The following is a 24,915-nucleotide window of genomic DNA, read 5'->3' as shown; positions in this document are numbered from 1 at the left end:
GATGACACCCATCCTGGAAGGCCTGTAACTGTTGGAACCCTGGAAATGGTCAATAAAGTCATCTTATTTTTATTACTGACAGGTGAATCACAGAGAGAGATATGTAAACAGCACAGTTGGGATTTCATAGGAAAGAGTACATTCAATTCTTACCAAAAATCTTGCAATGAGAAAGCTCTCGGCCAGTTGAGTACCAAGACTTCTGACAGTTAACCAGAAGCACACCAGGCGGACTCTATTGCGTGCTAATCTGATCTTGCTAACTGCACAGGTTCGTTACTATGGATGAATCGTGGGCCCATCGTTTCCTCCAGAGGCCAAACAACAGTCTAAACAATGGAAGCACTGTGGTTCACCCCGCCAAAGAAGACAAAAACTCTCATCAGCTGGAAAGCTTATGACCTCGGTTTTCTGGGATGCTGATGGTATTTTGATGGTAGATTATATGCAAAAAGTGTGTTGTTCCATCGGGACAATGTCTTTGTTTACTAGTCTGTCATTGCTGTAATTAACGACTTTGGCTTAGAATTGGTTGAGCATCCGCCGTATTCGCCTGATCTTGCTCCATTAGACTTTTCAGCTATTTCGAAATTGAAAAATGCCATTTCCGGTACCCAGTTTTGGTCAGATGATGACGTCGTACATGCATGAGAATAATCAGAATATGTCTCAAGAAAATGGTAAAAATTCTGGCAACGGTTCCCATTGAATTCAAGCCTTGTCTGTGGAAACGATGTGTTAATGAAATATTGGAAATAGTTAAGAATGGGTCTCAGAAGGATTTTACTGCGCACATTTAAACCGCAGATATCACCAACAGTATCGAATTCGTCTATGAGGAAGAAACCGATGGCTCTTTGTCATTCCTTGACACCCTTCTAATAAAGGAAGATGGCGATACTGTCAAAGTATTGGTCTGTAGAAAAAGACGCACATGGAGCAATACTTCAACTTCCGATCAACAACCAGAAGTTGGGCGTGGTGTGAACAGACAGTTAACAACGAATTAAGAGAAATCAAAGGAAAGACCAAGATACGAAACACCAAGGAAAAGAAAAATGACAGAACGAGTAGTCATCCCCTGTATCAAAGGCCTGTCAGAGATTATCAGAGGTTTTACTGTGATCAAAGTATTGTAATGGCTATGGAACCTCACAAGACACGCCGAAATATCCCAATTCATCCTAAGGACAAAAACCCCCAAGAGAACACCACAGATTACGTTTACAAATCGGATGCAAAATGGAACGCATCGGAAAGACATGGAATCCGGGAAGGGCAAAAAAATGATTTTCAATCCAAAATCGATAAATCTGAATATACAGATTATTCCATGCTGCAAAATCATATCATTAACTGGGAAAATTACAAAATAGTCGACAGGGAACAACCTTTTTATATGAAGTCATCTGGATACGCCTCAGAGGGTTAGTACTAAACACGGACGAGTATGGTCCATATATTCTTGCAAATCTATGACCAAGTGTTAAACAAAGCGCAGCCGAATCGACTGCAGTACATTGTTCCGATATCGGGTATTTTTCTCATTAATCTTTTTGTCATCTCGGCACACTTTTTTCTTCTTCCTTGATATACATATCATTATAGCACAGTCGATAAATAGAGGATCTTGCATGAGTGTCAATGTATTATGGAATTTATTAAACGAGTTCAACATTATAAATTACAGCAATTCAACATTATAAAATACAGCAAACCCCCGTGGGATTATCTCATTCACCACAACAGTCCCCTTCTTATCAATCAAAACTGTGTCGCCAATGTTGATCTGGTCAGCCATATTTTACTACAGTTTGTTGTAGTAAATAAAAGTAGTACGCGCGCGGGCGTATGAATACGGTCCCACGGTTTTGACCAATCAGCAGACCCTAAACATTTATTACACATGTGTATTACCATTATTATGACATGGGCGTATGACATTGGAAAACGGGTCGGTTATGTGATAAAATTCCTTACCATCTCGTACACTACGTCAGTGTTAGTACACTTCACACTGGTCGTTTGTTTGATGAAGGTGACTTTCTTCTTGTTGTGTTATAAGAACTTCTGTTCCATTGACATTACCAACCTGAAGAAAATGTTCTGAAATATCTGTCCTTGACCTCTTGTGAGCATGCCTGCAAATTCCTGCGAAGGTAGCTGATCGATCGCGATTCTTTGGCTGAAATTTTGGCCATGATATGTTTCTTAAGTACTTGCTAGAGTGTAAGGTGATGTCCACGGATCAAGGAGATCGTATGTGTTTTCATGAATTTCCTTACTAAATAGAGGTTACCTGTGTATCTATAACTTAAATATCAAGATCTTCACTCTAAAATCATAAAATTAAGTTATATGCGAGAAATTCTGTAGGGTTGTAAAGTGATCTTAATTAATTAGCATGTTCATGGTATTATTAATGAAATGTTAAATAACATTGACTTTTAGAAATGAATGTTATAACTTATGGCGTTGTCGCTCGGTAGAGCAGTATTTGTCATCTAGAGTAAGACATGATATCAAACCATTAACCTGTTTGTAAACAGACATTATTGTTTTCTTTTTAAGGTAGTAGATAGGCATTCGTCATATGTTGCTGTGAGAGCTGTGTTGACACGATCAGATAAACTGTTTATGATACAGTATAATGGTCATGCATAAAGTGATAGGAGAATGCACAGTGTGTGAGGGAATTAGTAAAAGCCTCCATTTCCCCCAGTTCCTATTAATGGTTCATTAATTAATTGTTTCCTCGTGAATTGTTAGAAAATATCAATACGATAAAAACTTATTACATCAATGCAGTGTAGATATCATAAATCCTATATCATTACTAGTGATGATTGGATTTTTCAGTAAGGATATAACTTTTCTGATTTTTGACCAATCAAAGAGACGCTTTCTATTCACCGATTAAAACGGCGATTTTCTATTGACAGACCAGGTGATTGTTGAATAAGTAATTTTTCAACAAATCTTTGTGTATACTGTGGGGTTTCTTTGAATTCATATCTTGTTAGTTTGGCAGCGATTCCGAGCAGTGAATAAGAAAAACATAGGATATTGTGTATAATGGCAATTTCAAAATGGCGTCGTCTTGTTGATAATGGAAACGTGATAACTAACTACCCGATATCAAAGAACGTGGTAATGTTTCAAGCCTTGTTTTTTTGGACAAAGATTTAATTAATTCATTATCCTTTGTGTAAAGTGGCCCCCACGTGATAAATATATGAAGAATTACCTGTAGCCTATCATAAAAAAATGAATACTTGTTGTAGAGAATTCCAGGAATATTATTTCGAACGGTTAAACCAATTTATCACGATCAATATGGCTTTGTTCCAAATCCTTGAAAATTAAACCAGACAGGTTACCATAATGCATGCGGAATCGCGGTTTAAATTTTTTTCTTTCTTTTTTTTCAAATTTTCAAAGCGTATTTTAACAAAATAACCATGTGGTAATATTGATCAAAATCTCGAAATAATCTGTATGGCTAAGGTGACTGATTTCTGGCATTACGTTGTTTCGTTTTGTCGCCCAGGATGAATGATAATCTTCGTCTTTTCGCCCACTCTGATTATTGTATTTTCACAACAGCTAAACGAAAAGACGCCGTATTTTTCATTTCTTCGCCACGACATAATCGTTATGTCGCCGCGTTGATTATCGCCTCTTCGTCCAGGTATTATCGTCTTTTCGCCTCGACATAACGTTGATTATCGTTACGCCGCAGTGGAAAGACAACAATCAGTGGGCGAGTTAACGATGATTCGCAGCAAAAAAAAAAAAAAAAATTAGTAAGGGCGATAAGATAAAGATTACCGTTCTGCCGGGGCAACAAAACGGAACCAGCCGAAATCAGCCACCGTAGGCAGTTATGTGTATCCGTACTTTAAGATGTCCAGACATTCCAAGTCACAAGTAATGGGAGCTAACTCTCACCAAACCTAACGACACTGAAAACGTCCAAAGGACTAGTGAAATTGGTCCAGTGAACACATGGCATGGTATGACGTTCAAAGTTCATCGTCCATTGTTGACCTGCTAACTTTTTAAACATTTAACTACAGCGCTACTTCGTGTGTAAACATACATGTATTTCTCCCGCTGGAATCGAGTCTGAAATGTTTGAGTAAACTTTGTATAAATGTCAGATAAATACACCATGTTCGTTGACATTCAAGACCAAAATTGATCTGAAGGATAGCGATAACATTTTGTGTATACATGACGCCGTAATCGAACAGCGAAAAGGCTACGGAAGGGGTGCGGCTCATAAATAGATTTTTTCCTTTATAACGCTACTTCTAAAACACCCTTGTAGATTTGTAAGTCTCATGGTGACCTAATATGATCGCCTTTTTTATTTCTCCAACCCATCGGACTGAAGTCAAACATTTTTTTTAGAATTCTTCCTTGGCCAAAGATGAAACAAAATGGTTCATTACATAAATACTTTAGGATTGGAGTAGGGGGAGAGGGAGAGGGAGAGGGAGGGGGAAGGGGAGGGTTAGGTGGATAGGTGTGATCTCAGTATTCAAAAATGATAAAATAAAACGCCAGACTATATTTTTCCGCTGTAGAGACTGAAAAAAGTAGTTCCTTTAAAAATTGTAATTCTTTCTTTTTATTTGATTGATTGTTTTCATGATGCAACGTCCATATTGTGTATATTCAACTTACTGGCCTTCTCCCAAAAACATAACATATTTATTTTACGCAAGGGACAGATAATTAAAGATGAATGCCCACATCGACAGTATGCTGAATTCAGTTGGTTGGCTATGCGCGATTCCTATGGAGTAAAATTATGTCAAGTTTGAATTGATTTAACTCTCATTAATATAGATGATAAACACATATGAATGAAAAAAAATATTTGTCGTTTTTTTTGTTTTTGTTTTTTGTCTCATTGAAATAAAAAACAAATATGTAAAATTTTTTAAATAGCTCACTAAATGTAATACCAACTTCGAAGATAGACAGATGGCAGAAGAATAACATAAAAACACATATACACAGCCATCCGGGCCTTTTCCGAGAATAGACGAACACACTCTAGCTTTTCCGGAATCATGGTTATAAACGTGCCTGTTTAACACGGCGGTCGGATCAATCGGATCTACCACCTCTCAGACATGCTACTGGTTTGTATTTGTATTTGACACATTCATGAGTTGTTGATGAAGGATTTTTTTTCTACGTCCGATTTCAAAATAGCACTTTAGCGACAGTTTTGTTCTAGCTTATCATTGTAGTACAAGTGCAATGAAGAATCAGTGTCAAGAAAGGTGGACGTGTCCGTGCTATTTATAGCCGTGATGTAATCAAGCTGACACGTAAATGAAAGGGAAAGTTGTGAAGGAAAAGCACGTTTTTAAATATTTCAGTTATATGCCTTGGCACTCCTCTTCCATGCATGATTTTATAAATCTCACTGATAAAATTGTTGGCGGTTTGTACAAATGAAAATCGATAAGATAATATAGATGTCTAGATGTATAGTCAGCATTGGCTCTGAGATCGTAAACAGTACTCAGAAGCAGAGATAATGACGTATCATGAAATTAGCTATTCGTTCCTGCGTTCCTGTTCCATATATGGTTAAATTGGAAATCTTTCAATCAATTACATTTTCTGTAGACAAATAGATCTTGTAATTTGAAGAAAGACTTGAAAAAAGACAAGGTCCTTAACATTGATGTAGAAAATGATATGTGATGTTATATACAGGGCACGTAACATTGATGTAGAAAGAGATGTGTGACGTTATATACAGGGTCCATAACATTGATGTAGAAATAGATGTGTGACGTTATACACAGGGCACGTAACATTGATGTAGAAAGAGATGTGTGACGTTATATACAGGGTCCATAACATTGATGTAGAAAGTGATATGTGACGTTATAAACAGGGCACGTAACATTGATGTAGAAAGAGATGTGTGACGTTATATACAGGGTCCATAACATTGATGTAGAAAGTGATATGTGACGTTATACACAGGGCCCGTAAACATTGATGTAGAAAGAGATATGTGACGTTATACACAGGGCCCGTAAACATTGATGTAGAAAGTGATATGTGACGTTATACACAGGGCCCGTAAACATTGAATATGTTAAAAAATCTCGAACAAGGAATTAGGATTAAATAAAATCTTATCTACTTCATCCTTAACATAATGTTATGCCTTTATGTTACTACCATTATGTTTTCCGGGTATGAAGATAAATAGACAGGCCATTTGGCACGACAAATTCATTCAGGTTATTCCACATATCAACACGTACATAATTTCAATTCTCCAATCGAGTAATTATTTGGTAAAAATGAAATTAATCTCTTCATCTCTGTACTGTAGTTAGATAACCTTACCTGGTTTGATTTTGCTGTTTGGATTACATGTTCATGTTTGTTTGGCTTCAGCTGATAACAATGATCTTGTGCCAAAGACTAAAACCAGCTGTTACAAGATAACTTCCATGTAAAAGAGACCTTACTGGAATGTTCGTAATATCTGATACAAACAACAGTGTATATTCAATATTTATTGCCGACATTTGTGTGTGTGTGTGTATGTTTGTGTGTGTGTGTGTGTGTGTGTGTTTGTGTGTGTGTGTGTGTGTGTGTGTGTGTGTGTGTGGGTGGGTGTGTGTGTGAGGGTGTTTGTGTGTGTGTGAGTGTGTGTGTGTGTGTATGTTTGTCTCTGTGTGTGCGTGTGCGAGTGCGAGTGCGTGTGCGTGTGCGTGTGTGTGTGTGTGTGTGTGTGTGTGACGGTGTGTGTGTTTGTGTATGTGTTTGGTGCCAGACTTACAGGTAATTTATATCCTCAGAGTGACTATTGAATGTTATCTTTTTTTTTCGAAATAACAAATGCCAGGTGGAATTTGCAATAAGCATATAAACTCATTACCTAAACGAAAACTATGAGCGTCTGTGCTCTACAGATCAGGGAATGAATATCAGTGGCTGCCAGTAAAGTTATGACACTGTCTTTGGCACGTAAAACAAAACAAGATGTAATTTTCCTAGAATATAGATTGAGAATATTTCTAATATTACAACAGGACAGTAAGGTGTATCTGAACAAAATTAATATGAAGTACTACAATATATATTCCATTCAGTGTAATGTTTCATTATGGTTTCCTCAATAAAGATCAAGATAACAATGTAGTTGAAATATTACTCTGAAAAAAAAACGAAACCCCATACTGTCCACTTCAACATGACAAGACCAATTTTAGCAAAGATTTGGTTTTTTTAAATTTCAATTAAAACCTTTATGATAGGATAATCTAATGAACAAAAATATCACCCATGGTCAAACCAAGAAACTGTGTACTGCTACCTAACGATCAGCTACATACAAGAAATCAAAAGTTTTAATATCTTCCTTACTGTTACAGGGTTACCATGAAACTACAATGGTTGACGAAGATATAGGACGTGATGCAACTGATGGCTCAGACATTCTGAAATCACTTGCCACCTCCCTCAATCTAGGCAAACATTACGGCTCCAGACGAGAATTCGATTTGAGATACAAGTTTAGGGAAGCAAGGGAAAGTCAACGGAAGATGGTGACAGGAGATGAAATACACGAGTGCGGACCACGAGGGGAAGGTTTCAGAACTTCTTCCGCCAAAACGTCTTACTTTAAAACGTGTGACAAGTTAGTGGTTTTGTGCACTATGTATGATTCTCAACGTCCCAACTCATTTTCACTCTCAGAAGTTCCCGGGAAACCAACGCATTATAAGCTGAAGCTGATAACTCATGGACTGTCCCGTCGCCATCCTATTTATAATGTATGCATACAGGAAGATGATCGAAAGTGGTACCTTTCCCACCAACTTCTCCGGACGACCAGCTCTGAAGAACTAGGACTATCTGCTAAGGGCAATGTAGCTGATCCTATCACTGGAGCTGGTGATGGTCAGTTGGTGCTTTGTATTCAATGCTCGACATGGCCACCAGCCTCCTTTAGCATGGTTCAGAGACTAAGCAGGAGCGACTGGCCTAACAAGGAAGTAAAAGACAAAATGGTGAGGAAGGGATGTTTCGTCGTACCATCAGATGATGACCAAGACGGCGAGGCAGTGTTCATGCTGTCATTTGCAGTCCCTGAGAGAGAGCTCATCAGATCGCTTAACCAAACACAGATAAACGTATACGGATATTGGTTGACCATATTGGAACAAAAGATGCCTGATTCACTTAAAGCAGTCTTCAATGAGACGGTTGTAAAGCACTGTCTCTTCTGGGTTATACAGGATTACCCACCCGACTTATGGGTCGAGGTGAACGTCGCCAGATGTATGGATTTGGTTTTAAAAAAGTTTTTTGACGTTACAAGGAATCGTTCTTGTCCAAATTTTTTCGTTAAGCGCTACGATATGTTTATGACGATGACACCGAATCTTCAGGTTAATCTTCTCAACTTTCTCCATACTATACAAGAAGCAGGACAGGACTACTTCTTAGAACTGGAGCCATTCTGTCAGCGAGCTGAGCAGTTTCACAACCTTCAACAATCTTTTGCCGAAATGTGCGTTAAAGATCTTGAAGAAGAGCGAAGATTAGATTTTGCCTTTTTTCAAGAAGTTTTCCACACTTGTAAGTAATCACGGACATCTGGCAATAACTTGTCACATCGAACCGTTTGAGAAATGCTCCTGTCGGATGAGTATTATCCACAAAATCTGTATGCGGAAATCCAGCTTGGGCTTTGTTCTTCCGGTCTACAACTTAGAAAATAAATTTACCATGGAAAATAGTAGCAAAGATACACAAGTATATAGCACCTTTAAATACAAATTTTAGACTTAGATACAGTAGAGCCAAGAGTAAATTTCACAATTTTGATATATGATGTTAGAACAATGTCAAGTACATGTGTATTTTCTGAACCGTGCCACCATCTGAATGAATTAAAACGTGGCATGCAGGTTACAGCTAGTCCTAAGTTCACCAGCATTTTATACCATCTATCTCGAAGACCGTACAAACGACACGCAAGTCGATAGCACCCTTAAATACAAATTTAGAGCTAGATACGGTAGAGCCAAATACGGAATTAATGCAGCGTACAGCTGTATAGCCTTTCTAGGATTCGTCAATGATGCTAAGGGCCTAAATTTTGATGATAAGGAGGGAACCGAGGAAAATCTTTAAGTGATCGAAAGAAAAGTGAAAATCTAGATGGGGATGTGCACTAGCCCCTTAATTCATTGAATGTCATTACTTTCATATATCATATAATTTTGGAACAACGTCAAGTTATATGTGTATGAATTAAAACGTGGCATGCAGGCTACGGCAAACCTCGGGGACTAAAACTTTACCAGCACTGTCTTCCACCTGCTAACAGTGAATAACACCTTAAAATACAAATCAGGAGTTAGACAGATACAGCAGAGCCAAATAATGAATTGGAATTTATCAAACAGCTGTTTTGTCCATCTTGGACTCATCAGTAATGCCTTAATTTTGAAGCTTAGGAAGCGACTGCAATAAATCCAAAATGATCGAAAGAAAAGTGGAAATCTAGATGGGGAGGTGCATTATCTCCATGATTCAATACATTTCATAATTCTCAGCTATTCTGAAATACAAATTGACCTCTTTTCGCCCTTTTCTAAGCTGCACATCAAAAACCATTCAGTTGATTTTTGCTAGAGGCGAGACTTTATTTTGTTTTCTGCTCCTTATGAAACGGTTGGTCAGAAATATAAAATTTACCCTTGTAAAAGCTTTTCCAAAATCTAAAATTTTCGACTCTTATTTACAAAAAAAGATCTTTATATTTCCGATGTTACTCTGGACACCTGCTTATTTCGTGTGAGCATTCCAGATTTCACATTACTTCAGATAAAGTGTTTGTTTGTTATTTATAGTCACTTTATCATATTCCCGGAAATTAGTAAGGGATATTTCAGTCAACTTATATTTTGAGAACATAGACTTAGTTTAACACATTTAAACACCAGCCGAATGTGGCGTTCACCAGAGTTCTCTTTGAAGCAAATGTTGTTGTCCAGTAACTTGTTTTCATTCTTATTTGGTTCTTTATACGTTTCTTTCATTTGTATTCACTAACAATGAAATATTATTTCAGGTTTTGAAATACGGCGACTTTTCCAGTATGCTGTCAAGACGTCTATGCCATTCAATCTGGAGGTGTTCGAAACTATAATTAGGAACCTGGAGGAGCGATCGAGCCCGCTTTTGGACGACAACATCAAGACGGTGTTGAAGGGTTACTGGTCTCTACTGATGGCTTGTCACATGTGTAGAAACATACCAAATGTCGTAGGCAAGCGGCCCGCAGACATTACCAGGGTTGAGGACATGCTGAAGGAGGGTCTTCATGCGGACATGTCCTCTGCCAAGCTCAAAACAGCTACTTTGTATTTGCATGTAGGCAAAGTAAAAGATGCTGTTAAGATCATCAATGATCTTGTTACAGATGCTCGAGCGGATCATGTGATTGATCTTGAAAGAAGATGTAAGCTATCAGGATGGATAGAAAACCAGAGGATTGACCAGGCCTACGAACAATCAGCTTGTGACAAGGGATTATCACGTGCAGAGAAAGTGGCAAGATTTATGGCGCTCCCGTATACTATTACAAGTGATGAAGAAGTCATAGTTCCAGAGGTCATTCAGTACGAACTGGCTGTTAACGACGGTCATGTTACTAGTAATTTTCGCTTATACTGCTACTTGCTACTCATAATATGTAAACATAGGTTAGGTGAGGAGGTAAACCAACTAATCGAAACATTGCGCCAGTTGGTGACTGAGTCACGTGACCATGAAAGTGTGCATATGTATTACAATTGGCTCGGATATTGCTTGATGCTTGTTCAGTCAGTTCCGGAGGCACAACAATGTTTCCATGAATCCATAAATATTAAGCCTAGTGGTAATGCAGCGGAAAAACACTTAGAGGCGTTCAGTAAAAAATGAAAGTGCAAATCATAAAGCTGTCAAATTTGGGTTTCAGATAGATAATGAACACTACATTTAATAATCGTATCTAAGGAAGTGCAAACATTGTAGTGTCTGCGTTGCTTGGAAACAAGTTGGGTATCTCTGAATATAAAAGGTGCCCAATCTATCAAACCGATTAACACCCATCCGTCTTGTCTGTTCGAAGTGTTACAAACCTGCACCTAAGCCAGGTAACCCTAATCGACAGTAAGAAAAGAGAAATACACTTACCTCGATTCGATTACATAATGTAAAGGTGGTTTTTATCTCACGACTCCCTGTAATACTCGTATCTTTCCGAACAAAATAGAAAAGGCATAAATAAAACGGAAAACACTCGAATGAATCATATAAATGAATAATCTTTCTACGTTCTTACACAAGATAGATACATTTGGAAGCATAGCAAGGGTTTGAAATGGTACATATGCTAAACCCTGATAACTTAGGTGATTTACAAGTAAAACAAGTGCAAAGTGACGGCAAGGTTAATTTACATTAATTGGTAATGGGCGATTTTTCATGGGCGGATAAATAAACGTAAGATGTAAATGGTAATGCTTTTTTATTGGTCAATTGTTTAACCGTGTATTTTTCTATAAGTGTATCCTTTGATGATTATTACTTCATTTTTCTGTTTAATTTTAAAATGAAAATTGATGAAATCGATAATTTATACATAAAATTATATGCATGTAATTGTATACAGATGTGTCGCGTTGCGCTCTCGATGCACAATGATGACTGATTGTACATGTTGTGTGCCTTTTATGCCCAGAGATACCTATACAAGGTTCTTTAGAAGACATACACGTAAAATATATTCACTTTCGTAGATGAATTGACCATTTCAGAAGCATTCTGAAAATTGTAACTTTATTCGTTATTTAACAGTTTTAAAATTTGTACTCTCAGCTTTTGGCACGTTCGCAGACGCGAGCGTGAAGAGATAACACATCTATCAGACCAAGCTTTAAAAGCTTTATACCCAGTAACGTTCTGTTTATAATATTTGTTGTATACTTATTCAGTTAAGATGAAATTGAAATGAAATGATTACTCGTAATTGAAAGAGCGACAACTCCTGTTCCCAATCAAAAACTGGCAGAATTGTTTTATTAAATATATTCAATACCCATCATTCAATATTAATGTATTGAAAAATACTTCAATGAAGACTTTCTTTATGTTATTAAACAAACGTATGTAGCAGGGACATTATTTCGTGTATTTTTAAGTTGTTTCATTAAATATGTATTATTGTATTTTTGGCATTATTTTAATATTATTCTCCAATCATCCAGAGTATTGTATTGTCGCGTACGTAACACAGTATCGTGTGTATCATATAGTTATGTATCTGTATTTAGTGCCATTTCGTTTCGTCTGTATTGTACCAGTTATTGTAATGTCCAAGTGGTCAGTCTTTGTGGTGTTATGTCATATAGTTCCTGTTGTTTCATTGGTTGTTTTTATTGGGCGATTTGGCGGGATATTTCTTTGTTTAGGCTTTTGTCTTGTCAGACTGAGGCGTTCCTTTGACCAGACAGGACGTGTTCAAGAAGCCTGAACATATATTGATATATATATTGAACTAGACCTCTAGTGGATTTGTTGTAGCTCCATGGTCAGTTTTGGGACATGGGCTTTGAGCCATCATTCAGGTATATATGTATATCTGTATTTCTGCATATGTATGATTATATTGTAACTTTTAACTAAATATAACTTGTAAAGATAAAAGCATCTTTGCATTGTTACTATATATATTTATTTGATCGATATAAATAGTATCGATATAAAAGTTATAATAATAAATGTAAACGTCTCATTTGTAAATCGTAATAGTATACGATTGATAAATAATTATTTTATTAGTGCTGTGAGAGTTATTTCCCTTTGTGTGTGAAAGTTAAGAAAGTAGGGTTAGCTTGAATGTGTAGTTAAGTCCGTTTTATATTATTTGTTACAGATCGTCGGAGTTGTCTGCTCCTGAGTCGTTGCAGAATCAACTTTAAGTTCCCTATGTACCTCACACATAACACATGGGTTAACGATGACGCAGTTCTAACTTTATACATGTATCTTTTAACTGTTAAAATTGACATATTAAATATACCTATATGTAAACATGAATCAATGTTTGTATTTGTCAAATTGCATTAGATTGTGTAATAACGTCACTGGAATGCATTTTGTTTTGTTTGGTGCTTGTTTGATCATTTGTCATGAGGATATATAACAATGTTTTATTGTGTAAATGTTTTTAATAAATTTCTGCAATATTACTTGGGGACAAGTAGTTGTAATATATATATTTAGTGGTTAATATGCTTCGTAGCAATATTAAGAAAATATTTTATATCATACAGCTGCAAACACACGTTCAACAAATCCCTATACGAAGGGATGTTATCTAATATATAAATTGCGAATACATCACGGATATAGGCGTCTTCTGATTGGTATACAATAATTGATGTTTAACACTTGGTCCATTCCAATAATTAATGTAACGTTCCCAAAGGGGAGTTAGGTAAACAATAATGAAACGTTTTAGGTATAACCAGCATCGAAATCGAATTCCTTGATATTGCACAAGAACATTTCCTGATGGCAAGCATAACACATTTCACATGATTTTGTATAAATCATTCTGTCGCAAATGGATATTACTATTTCCAGCAAGATCAAGATGAAGATCATAAAAATGTCCTATAACTCCACATTAATCTCTGTCATCAAAAAATCGCAGGGTGACCTATTGCGATCCCCTTTTGTCTGGCGTCGTTCGTTGTGAACTTTAAACATTTTCGACTTCTGGAAAACACCTGAAGTGATTTAAACGAAATTTTATAGAAACCTTCCATGGCCAAAAACGCACCAAACTAATTACGTACCGAGTACGTTTGCCCTATAGTTACATAATGTAAAATGAGAATCACGTGCATGTGCATATTCGAAATTATTCAAATGGTTTAGAACGTACAAACTTTATCTTCTCAGAAAACTGGTGTCCGAAGTAAAAATGACATTAAAATATTTCAATCAGCCTGTTTCATACAATCGGTTAACATGAGATGAGGCTTTTTTGTTGTTGCCAGTTTTCATTGTTAAGATTTCATCTAGTCACTGGTAAACTTTCAGCAACTGAGGTTTTACAGCTGTAGGTTTGTTGAGATAGGTGTTAACTTTGCATGGTACAATGAAGATAACACAATGTGCTCCGTAATAGTAAACGTCTTCTACTTCATCGATGACACCATGTAAACCTTGCCCAATCCAAATAGGTGCTTACTTGCTTTTCTTTGTAAGTTTTAGGAGTCTCCGTGTAAATCATATTTTGCCCTAGTTTTATAGAATTTGAGTTTGAATTATGATTGTGTTGACATGTAGGTAGTTTCTTGTCCTTGTTGTTTTTTGAGCACCCAGGTCTGGTAAATTTGATACATTTCTAGATATCACAAACAACAGAATGGAAGTAGCGAAGGAAACTGTAGGCACCGTCAGAGTGTTAGAAACGATTGCAGGCAATATAAGTGTTAATTGTATCTGATAATTTAATGGTTTTAATTTCCAAATGTGATAACCAGGGAAGTCAAACGTTGCATAGACCATGGGAACCATCTAAACTAGTCTTGCATTAAAGGAAAATGGAAGGAATCGTGGAAATGAGAAGCATAGTAGCTAAAGATTTGCTTTTGTAACATGGTTTACTTGTGTAGGGTCGTGATCAACTGCTGCACATTTATCTACCGAAGTACACATTATGACATACATCCTCATATACACACACACACACACATACACACACATATTGCCATTAGTGACATCAAACATTTGTACGTTATTCAGGTAGAGTGTAAATCTGCCATCAGTGCCACCAATTAACAGAGAAAAGGAAGTCTTTATGTATAGATTCCGTCGACTGTTTGAAATACCCAAAATGTAGCACAGTCAGTGAAAATATCTAGTGCAATTCTGCATCATGATGGAAACATCACTTTTTGTATTTGCTAACTTTTGTATAATTAAGATTTGATGTAAAATGATAACAGCCAGTTATAATATATATATTTCTATTATCAACACCGAAGATTATAATACAACACACATCATTATGTATCTAGCACAGGTCATCACAGCAGAATGCTTATAATATCTAATATTCAACATTATGTCAGTACCCAGTATAACACATCACATATCAAAATATCTAACTCAGACCATCAGCAGTGATCAATGTATAATTCATTTTTATGATTACTTTTCAATTATATTGCTGAAAACAATGGATCCCAAGATGTTATATTGAAGTATTTACAGAAATCCTTTGAGTCCAATCTTAATTCTTTGAGTACATCACTCGTGTCTGGCTTATCACTCTGCTATCCTTTCACGATATGAATTGCATATTCAACAATATGATAAAATTATGCAACATAATACAATACACAATATAATTTTCGCGGCGCCACAACACAACATTACGACGCTTTTATGTACGATGCCCTTTATACACACAACATAAAGTTACACATGGCACAGTATTACAACTATTTTTAAAAATCAGATTACAATGTATACTCCGATAACACTAATAAATGGATCTTGCTGAAATATCGGCAATACCTAGAGTTTTCATGGCAATTAAAATTAAATGACTTATAAAATCTTATACGTTGGTAACACTGTCACTTTCTGAGATGAAGAGAGATCGAGAATCTCGCATTTATAATGATTATCTAACTTGTTTCCGATGCCAGGAGAGTTTTATATATTCTCAGCTAATTGCAATTTTCAGACAACTGATCAATAATCGACACAGGAAAGTGACCTATTTTACAGTTTTACGATGTTTTTTTTCTTGATGTTGCTATTTCTGGTATAAGTTAAACTTGTCAGCAGTTTTTCCAATGATGAAAGCTGTGTACATCAGTTCCAAGTACTTTTTATTAGCTATCATGCAAAAGGAAAGTGATGTTGTTGGTACCTGGGCGATATCACCTGAATACGCTGTCCCTTTAAACAACGTGTATGTTTGTTATAGTTTTGTCGAAGCGACGAAATATTACAAGCTGATATCAAGTTGCAAATCAAAACACAAACATGATAACATCCTGAATTTTTGCTAATCTCCACACGATTTCGTCACAATAGCCAACAAATCTGAAATATGATCCACATCAATTGTAGAGATACTAGGGTGACATATCAAAGCAATATGATTTTTTCCAATATTTACCTAGATTATTATGTTATAATCATATGTATATTATGTCATTATATAGGTTGATCGTAATATCAATACGATCTTAATATGTGTATGTACTCTTTATCTTTCCCTCACATGAAAATGTGAAAAACAAATTACAAAATTAAAACATGATGAGGCAAACTATTTGCGACCACTTTGATATATCCGCCTGTACACAATGTATTTCAACAAATCTTATTGACAAAGATGGTACAGTCGATGTGGATTGAATAACAGACAAATCCTATATAAATTCTCTCCGCGAAGTCAAAGTTAACAAAGTTTAAGAGTAATGATGCAAATTATATACTTTGAAATGAAAATGGATTTATAAACACAGAAAGGGAAAAAAACCAAGGAAAAACAAATAAAGGGAGATAACTCTCACACATCCCACAACAATATGGTATACAGCAACCTACAGTTGTATACACTTGCAATAACACATATCAATGATAGATTTTATATTAAATAGATTAAAATGTTGGCACAATGTATATAATTAACCCTAGAATATAAACATAGCTCTAAGAAATGCGGAGAAAAATAACAACAATCTCAAATAAGCTACAGGCATTAGCACAAAGCAGAACAATCGCTATATATATACTATCACCAAGTCAAATACAGTTTATATTTTTATTTCCAATATTTTCACTATTTCGGATGAGAAATAATGATTTTTTTTGTTTGTTTGTTTAACATTTGGGATAATGAAAACATGAACGTTTCTCACACAGTTTTTTTTTTTTTTTTTTTTTTGTTTTGCGTTAGAGATGAAAACACGCGGAAAGTTTTGATATTTATATATTTATTTACTTATACCTTGTCATTTTTGTTGACACATGACGTAATCACACCTTACTGATTACTGACGAACCTTGACGGTGTCATCTAATCCCACATGTACGTAGATACATTATTCAGCAGTAAAAGTACTTCTATCTCGTGTGGAGGTCATCCATGGACTCAACAGGAAAACGTCTTATGTTCCATCTGTTGTTTTGACATTATAGATATTCTTATCTGGACATCCTGGTATTGAAGATAAATATAAATATAGGATTGTACGTCTCTGATTATCATGCACTTGGTGTTGATCACTAGGCAGAAGTACGTGGTTTAATTCTACATCATGAAGGTAAGATGTCAATGACCGTATTTTTTGTGCTGTATTTACATGAATGGAAAAGAAATTTCACAATAATACACGGAAAACCAGTTCTCTATAGGTATAACACATTTGATATTTGAAAAAAAATAGTAATACTAATTATAAAACTACATACACAACACCATATAACATTTACACCTTATAACACTCTAGGCACTGTATCATATTATATAATGTACACATGAACTACAATACATATTGCACTGATTTTAGGCGCTACTACATCACGATACTCATTACAATAGTTTTATACATAGTACATATTGTATGATTTCATATAAGATCTTGTATAACTGTTTACGTTACGTTTTTTAAGACACAGTTACAATGTTTTATCGACATACCATTGATATAATATTGTATAACTATTTCAGGTAATGTCTGTCCAGGTTTTGGTGTGTTTCCTGTTTGTTGGTCTGTCTGTGACATTGGCATTTCTTGTTGAAACCGTTAATGACTATGACAATCCAATGAATTTTTCATGCGTAGGAAACACTACTTTACGTCACCTGTCTAGTCAGCACAGCAACAGCCATGAGGACAGAGTTTGGTCGATGGGTTGCTATCCAGCCGTGGCAATGGTTTATGACTGCCAATGGACAGGTACGCGTTAACATGTGATGACTGTGTAAGTCTAAATGTGTTTTATATAAGTTATATAACTCCTTATCAATTCCTTAGTCTTCTTATATAATTGTGATAATAAATTACACGACGGCAGAAACGCATATCTATATGTAATATCAATAGATCCTTCTAATTAGGCGACTGATCATCCTTCCCACTGATTCTGGTTGGTCATATACAGGTGTATTACTGGCGTGTTGAAAAAATACGAATTACATAAAACATGCGTACACACAAACCTCTCCACGTTCTCACGTGAATATGTCTGTGTTTAAAGAGATGTAGTCGCAATGAATTTACCTAATACAAAAATTCACATCATCAGCACTGATTATTTTTTTACAAGTTTACTGAAGATCTGATACTATTGACTGTGAATCTGATTACAGATTCAAATGGATATTTGAATTTGTCCAAAATTGCCGAATGGAATTATATCAAAGTATTTCTATACAACACAAATAAATATATTGATTTATTACATATTTTCCAGTGAAATATAGAAATTTATCAATTTTATATATAAAAAAACAGTGATGATATAAGAAACTGCATGTGATCACCAGTGATGTAACTTTTGACCAACCAGAGAGGTGCTTTGTAGTCACTGCGTGTATTTCTGCACTCGCAAAAAATAAAGTTATTGTGTCATACTTGTGAAATATATATGGTATTAAACGGGAAACCATTTAATAGCCATTCAATATCAAACTGCAGTGATGATAGAATTAATTTTTTTCTAGTCATGATATTACTTTCGTACTTTTGACCAACAAGAGCGGTGCTTTCTAGTTACCGTATTAGTAATTCACTGATTTTTCTGTTCGGATACAAATGAAGCGTAGGTTGAATAAGTTCGTTTTCTGTTAAACAATTCTGTACATTTCTGATTTTCTCTAATCTAGTATAAAAATAGTTTTCTAAGCGATTCTGATCAGACAACAACATAAGCTTGATACAGTACAATGTGATGTTTGGGTCGGCCTTTCTCATTTGCCATTCGTTTTAAAATGTAATAAATTAAAAAAATTCTGTTATACTCGTAATATATATAGGATATCAAACGGCGAACCATTTATATCCTCTTTATACCATGCAGTTAAAAAGTTTAAAACTGCGGATATTTCCACAATCATGAGTCTGGACCAATAAGAAATAGTCAAAACAGAGCCAACTACTTTGTCAAAATGTAGATATGCCAAGTTCGATTCTGATAGTGCTTTTATGAACTAAAATGAGAGTAATAAATTTATTCACTATCACATGGTGAAGAACGGGTGTATGATGAGATGTGGTAACGATCACGTGATCAGCAGCATTGTCAGTCCTGTTGACTGACCAATCGGCACGCTTTTTACCAAGTAATACCGTATGTTATGGACTTTCTGACGTCGACAGCCATGACAAGAAAATGGTGGTTGGTAAAACAATCAAACCTTGCGCAATTCAAATCGATGTGTAACCTTCCCAATATGAAGAATATTGAGCAGTATTCAAGTAATCAAAAGACCGACGGCTGCTGTCAATGGACGTTAGACATTGACAACACATACTATATACTTTATTTATTTTACAACAATTGCAAAGCAAGTATTTCCGACTTATAATAATCACTCTTGTTGGCTCGGAATTAAGCGCGCGAGGGTCTTATTGTGGGAGGAAACCGTATTTCCGGCTGTTTTTTCCCACGTGGTCGGTGCAAGTGACCCTCATACCTTTTTACATCCATTCCGGGAAGTTGAACCCCGTTTTCGGCTAGGTGAAAGGCGTATGCGTTACCACTGCACCACCCGACCACCCTCAATACATCACATTACCAACTTAATGACTGCTTACAGGCTCAGCACTGACTTAATCTCATTGTTCTGGTCTGTTCGACTTTTTTATATAGTTTATTTGCGAGGAAAAAATGTTGGTATTCTTATTATTATCTAATAAAATCTAACATTCATACCAGCATTCGCGGTCATTTTATGAAATAATATTTCACCTTTACTTTATGTCAAAGCATTTCAATACTTTTCTATAATGTTCCAAACTCAAACAATTTGGAGGTTATGATAATCGATTTGGTGTTGAACTAACATTTCAAACTTACAACAGGTTACGTCAACGATTTTGATCAACCGTTTGACTACGAGTGTCCTGGAGAGGGGTTCATAAATGGTGTTCGTAGTATCCATGACAACGGGAGATGTTATAGACGTTGGGCATTTCAGTGTTGTAAGATGAAGGGCAAGTATTAAGGTTTGCCAGACCTTAAGGACTTCCGTCACACTGACAGCATTCTCCTGTTCTTGTCACTCAGAATATTAGAAATATTTCTACAGTTATTCTGAAAATATATTCCAAAAGAGGATGTAATCGTTAACTTTTGGTTTGAATTATTGAAAAGACAACTTAAAAAATGATCAAACAACTGTTGTTTTGTTAAGAGTTTATAGTATTGATTTTTAGCCACACATTAGACAAGACTGTCAAGCACACTGGGTTTGTGAACAGCTATGATGGAGGCAAATCAGTGGACACAGGTGGATAACCAGAACTTTCATGGATGGAGAGAATGTTGCACATGACAAGTTTTGTCAGTATGCTTGATATTTGCTATACAGGGTATCCCTATGCTAAATTTGTATCAAAACGATTTGAAACACAAATGCAAGCCTTGAATTATTTGATCGTGTTGTACATGTTCACCGTTCATGAATGCTGTTTTATTTGGCATAGTATTATTCAAACCCATTTTAATGATATCCAAAGCTTCAGAAAATAGAAAAGCAAAACGTTATTCAACAATTCTGGTCATATTGTCAATGAAACGCCATGTCATTGGATATACATGACAAATTTTTGAATGTTAGCATTTTATCTGACATATAGTCCCAACATCAGAAGTTTCGAATAAAAGATCACAGGGATTAGGTTAATTACAAGCTTTACATTATTAGTAAATTTTATAGCGATTCCATGAAACCTAAACACAACATTTGATACCCCGGTATATCGGTGGTTCTGAAACTGTAATATATATGACTTTCTCCCGCAGGCTATAGATTAAGACAACAGAACACATGGTCGAGGCATAAGTAGTAAAAAACATAGACATTTTACATAGAATGCTGACACATAATATCCTTTCCACGTGACAGGATATTAAAGATGACGCTGTGTTTTGTGTGTTAACATGCACATTTTACATATTCCCCTTCTTCAGGATTCATCCCTCGCCTCCCGGCCGTTTTTGTTGTTTTCCTCCCGTGTTAAAAGGGCACGGGTGCTCCAGGAGGAAGTAGGGACCATGCTGCCAAGGCAGAGATGCCCTCTTTCGGTGTGGGAATCGTTAGCGAAGGACACTCATCTGGTCCTGAAACTCTTGATCAGAGTCAGCATTATTCCTTCCAGAGAGAAGTCAGAGGTTCCTTTATATTAGGACTTCGTCTTCCTGGGGAACCATTTTGACATGGTTCGGGGCTTAGCCCTTCCACCTCTGGAGAAGTTCGAGAATGTCAGGGCTCTGGCTCTGACTTTCATCGCTTGGTCGCTTGTCCAGGTATATTGGTTCCTCAGTTTTCTGGGGTATCTCAACTCCTTGGCAGATGTGGTCCCCCTAGGGAGGATTCACATCGGACCTCTCCAGATGTTCCTCCTGTCTGACTGGGTTCCGTCATCCAGGAGGCTTGGATCCCGCTTACCCAGTCGGTCAGGGAGTTCTCTTGCTGGTGGACCATTCAGGAGAACGTTTTCCACGGGGTACCTCTGACCAAGCCTATCCCCTCTATGATCCTGTTCATGGACACGTTCATGACAGGAATGGGAGCTTACCTCAATGGCCAATGCCGCTCGGGGTAGTGGTCTGGCGAACAGCTCTCGGAGCACATCAGTGTACTCGAGATGAGACTGTTCATTTGGCTCTGCAGTCCTTTAGGGGTATCCTGCAGTCCAAAGTGTGGCTACCGACCACAGTTGTCGTGTATCTGGAGAGACAGGGGCCACCAGGTCTCAGGTCCTGTGTGCCCTCTCCATCCACATCCTTCTTCTCTGCCAGGACATGCAGTTGACCATAGCGGTCAACCATCTTTCTGGCAGGCTGAGTGTGTTGGTGGACACTCTCCAGGCGCCACCAGCCGGTGTTGACGAAATGGCAGCTGTGTCCCTTGATTTTCAAGGGGAATTGTCAGGCGTGGGACAGACCTATTATAGACCTGTTTGCCACTTCCCTGAACAACTAGCTGCTAACCTTTGTCTCCCCGGTCCCAGACCGTAAGGCGTGGGCTGTGGACGCCCTTTCTCTGGAATAGGAAGGGACGTATGCATATGCATTCCCTTCCTTCAACCTGGTGGGCAGGGTGCTACAGAAGTTCTGGGAGCATCACTGCTCCTTACTTCTGAGAGCCCCTCTGTGGCCGAGGCAAGCTTGGTTTCAGGGGCTCTCCCCACCAGACCGAATCTCCTTTGCCAGCCTTGGCCCAGAACGACACACTCTTGACCAGAGATCCTCCACCTTCACGCGTTGAGGCTATCTCTGGAAGCCACGCCAAGGCAGGCTTTTCTCAAGAGGTGTCAGATTGCATTGAGCAATCAATCAGGGCTTCCTCTTCTGCCGTCTACCAGTCACGTTGGATGATCTTCTGTGATTGGCGTGTCGGCAAGGAAGCTTATTCATTCGAAGCCTCTGCATTTGATTGCGGACTTCCTAATCTCTCTGTTTAGGTACCGCTATCTGGCACCTGGCACTATTGCTGGCTATCGTACAGCTATTGCCAGAGTTCTTGCTTGTTATGGCAGGAAGGAGATAGGTTAGTCCTCCTCTCTTTCTGCCCTAATCAGAGGCTTTGCTATGGATAGAGTTGTTTTTAGCGAAGAATCAGGTTCCGGGGCTCTCGCACGATCCCATCAGGATCCTGGCTGTGACTAGCTCGGAGGAGCGAGATAGGTTGCTTTGTCCTTGTCGGGCTCTTAGGTTTTATCTTGATAAAACCAGGGGGGTGGCTCTCGATCCCGTCTGTTTTGCCCATCAAACAGGGACAACGAGATATCTCCTCCCAGTCGGTTTCCAGGTGGGTTTGCCGGGTGATTTAGTATGCTTACGAGCATTTTGATGATCTGGCTCGGGCGAGAGCGAAAGCGCGGTCTCACGAGGTCAGGGCCCTTGCTTCATCCTGGGCCCTTCTCTCAATGGGTCCTCCTTTCAGGAGGTCATGTCTGCAGCATTCTGGCAGGGCAGGGATACCTTCACAGATTTTTATCTGTGATCCCTAGCTTCCCACTCAGAAGGCCTGTATTCATTGGGACCTTTGGTGGTGGCATAGTCAGTGGCTGGGCCTCCTCGTTAGCCCCGGGCCATGTCTTTCCGTACGGCGGCATGTGGGTACACCTGCTCTTTCACAGAGAGGTCCCTTCCTTCACTTTAGCACTCTGTTCTCCCTCCCTACTACTTTGGTTGTGCTGAAGGGGCTGCCTGGCTTCTAGACAACACTACGGTAAGACGAATTCGCATACTAAAGTTATGGTAATTATTACTGAAATGAAATTGAGGTTTTTTAATGTAAAACCAATTTTCATGAAGTAATACTTACCATAACTTTATGGAGTCCCACCCTATCCTCCCCTCTTCCTTATCTGCCTGGCTGCCCCTCTGTGGGGTACGCCATAAAGGTTATTAGAGGAAGGGAGATCACTCTGCGTTCCTGCCGTGATGGCTTATGGATCGTAGGGAGGGCGGGATTGTTTTTCTTTTGAATCTTTTGTTGTTGTGATACAAAGATGGGTGTAGGTACTGTATTTGCATACTAAAGTTATGGTAAGTATTACATCATGAAAATTGGTTTTACATTAAAAAACCTCAAGTTAGGGACTTTCTGACGTCGACAGCCATGACAAGAAAATGGTGGTTGGTAAAACAATCAAACCTTGCGCAATTCAATTCGAAGTGTAACCTTCCCAATATGGAGAATATTGAGCAGTATTCAAGTAATCAGAAGACCGACGGCTGCTGTCAATGGACGTTAGACATTGACAACACATACTATATACTTTATTTATTTTACAACAATTGCAAAGCAAGTATTTCCAACTTATAATAATCACTCTTGTTGGCTCGGATGGAAGCGCGCGAGGGTCTTAGTGTGGGAGGAAACCGAAGTACCCGGGGAAAACCCACGTGGTCGGGCAAGTGACCCTCATACCTTTTTACATCCATTCCGGGAATCGAACCCCGGACGGCTAGGTGAAAGGCGTATGCGTTACCACTGCACCACCCGACCACCCTCAATACATCACATTACCAACTTAATGACTGCTTTCAGGCTCAGCACTGACTTAATCTCACTGTTCTGGTCTGTTCGACTTTTTTATATAATTTATTTGCGAGGAAAAAATGTTGGTATTCTTATTATTATCAAATAAAATCTAACATTCATACCAGCATTCGCGGTCATTTTATGAAATAATATTTCACCTTTACTTTATGTCAAAGCATTTCAATACTTTTCTATAATGTTCCAAACTCAAACAATTTGAAGGTTATGATAATTGATTTGGTGTTGAACTAACATTTCAAACTTACAACAGGTTACGTCAACGATTTTGATCAACCGTTTGACTACGAGTGTCCTGGAGAGGGGTTCATAAATGGTGTTCGTAGTATCCATGACAACGGGAGTGAGGATAGACGTTGGGCATTTCAGTGTTGTAAGATGAAGGGCAAGTATTAACTGGAGTCACACTGACAGCATTCTCCGTACTTGTCACTCAGAATATTAGAAATATTTCTTCGTTATTCTGAAAATATATTCAAAAGAGGATGTAATCGTTAACTTTTGGTTTGAATTATTGAAAAGACAAC

The 24,915-nt window shown here is 37.5% G+C and overlaps 2 protein-coding genes across 2 annotated transcripts; both read left to right on the top strand.

The window, feature by feature from the left end:
- The first annotated feature begins 4,749 nt into the window (after positions 1 to 4,749).
- LOC132558871 (uncharacterized) lies at positions 4,750 to 13,304 on the top strand. The gene is made up of 3 exons (XM_060223489.1): positions 4,750 to 4,782; positions 7,425 to 8,634; positions 10,136 to 13,304. Exons 1-3 carry the CDS (start codon positions 4,750 to 4,752, stop codon positions 10,987 to 10,989), a joined length of 2,097 nt encoding a protein of 698 aa, XP_060079472.1. The 3' UTR covers positions 10,990 to 13,304.
- Positions 13,305 to 17,405: 4,101 nt separating this feature from the next.
- Positions 17,406 to 24,784, top strand: LOC132558870 (hemagglutinin/amebocyte aggregation factor-like). The gene is made up of 4 exons (XM_060223488.1): positions 17,406 to 17,411; positions 17,819 to 18,047; positions 20,175 to 20,294; positions 24,642 to 24,784. Exons 1-4 carry the CDS (start codon positions 17,406 to 17,408, stop codon positions 24,782 to 24,784), a joined length of 498 nt encoding a protein of 165 aa, XP_060079471.1.
- The last annotated feature ends 131 nt before the right edge of the window (positions 24,785 to 24,915 follow it).

The sequence above is a fragment of the Ylistrum balloti genome, unplaced genomic scaffold, assembly GCF_031769215.1.
Source record: "Ylistrum balloti isolate Yb309-2 unplaced genomic scaffold, AGI_CSIRO_Ybal_v1 Utg370834, whole genome shotgun sequence".
NCBI classification, from domain to species: domain Eukaryota; kingdom Metazoa; phylum Mollusca; class Bivalvia; order Pectinida; family Pectinidae; genus Ylistrum; species Ylistrum balloti.
The sequence above is the reverse complement of the archived record's forward strand: the minus strand, read 5'-3'. Positions and strand labels throughout refer to the sequence as shown.

Bases quoted from the DNA above. Each gene is read 5' to 3' on its own strand.
- LOC132558871 (XM_060223489.1), top strand. From the start codon at position 4,750: ATGAATGCCCACATCGACAGTATGCTGAATTCA. The intron at 4,783-7,424 runs GTTGGTTGGCTA...TTACTGTTACAG, and splicing joins TCGACAGTATGCTGAATTCA to GGTTACCATGAAACTACAAT. The intron at 8,635-10,135 runs GTAAGTAATCAC...ATATTATTTCAG, and splicing joins TCAAGAAGTTTTCCACACTT to GTTTTGAAATACGGCGACTT.
- LOC132558870 (XM_060223488.1), top strand. The intron at 18,048-20,174 runs GTACGCGTTAAC...AACTTACAACAG, and splicing joins TTATGACTGCCAATGGACAG to GTTACGTCAACGATTTTGAT. The intron at 20,295-24,641 runs GTAAGATGAAGG...AACTTACAACAG, and splicing joins ACGTTGGGCATTTCAGTGTT to GTTACGTCAACGATTTTGAT.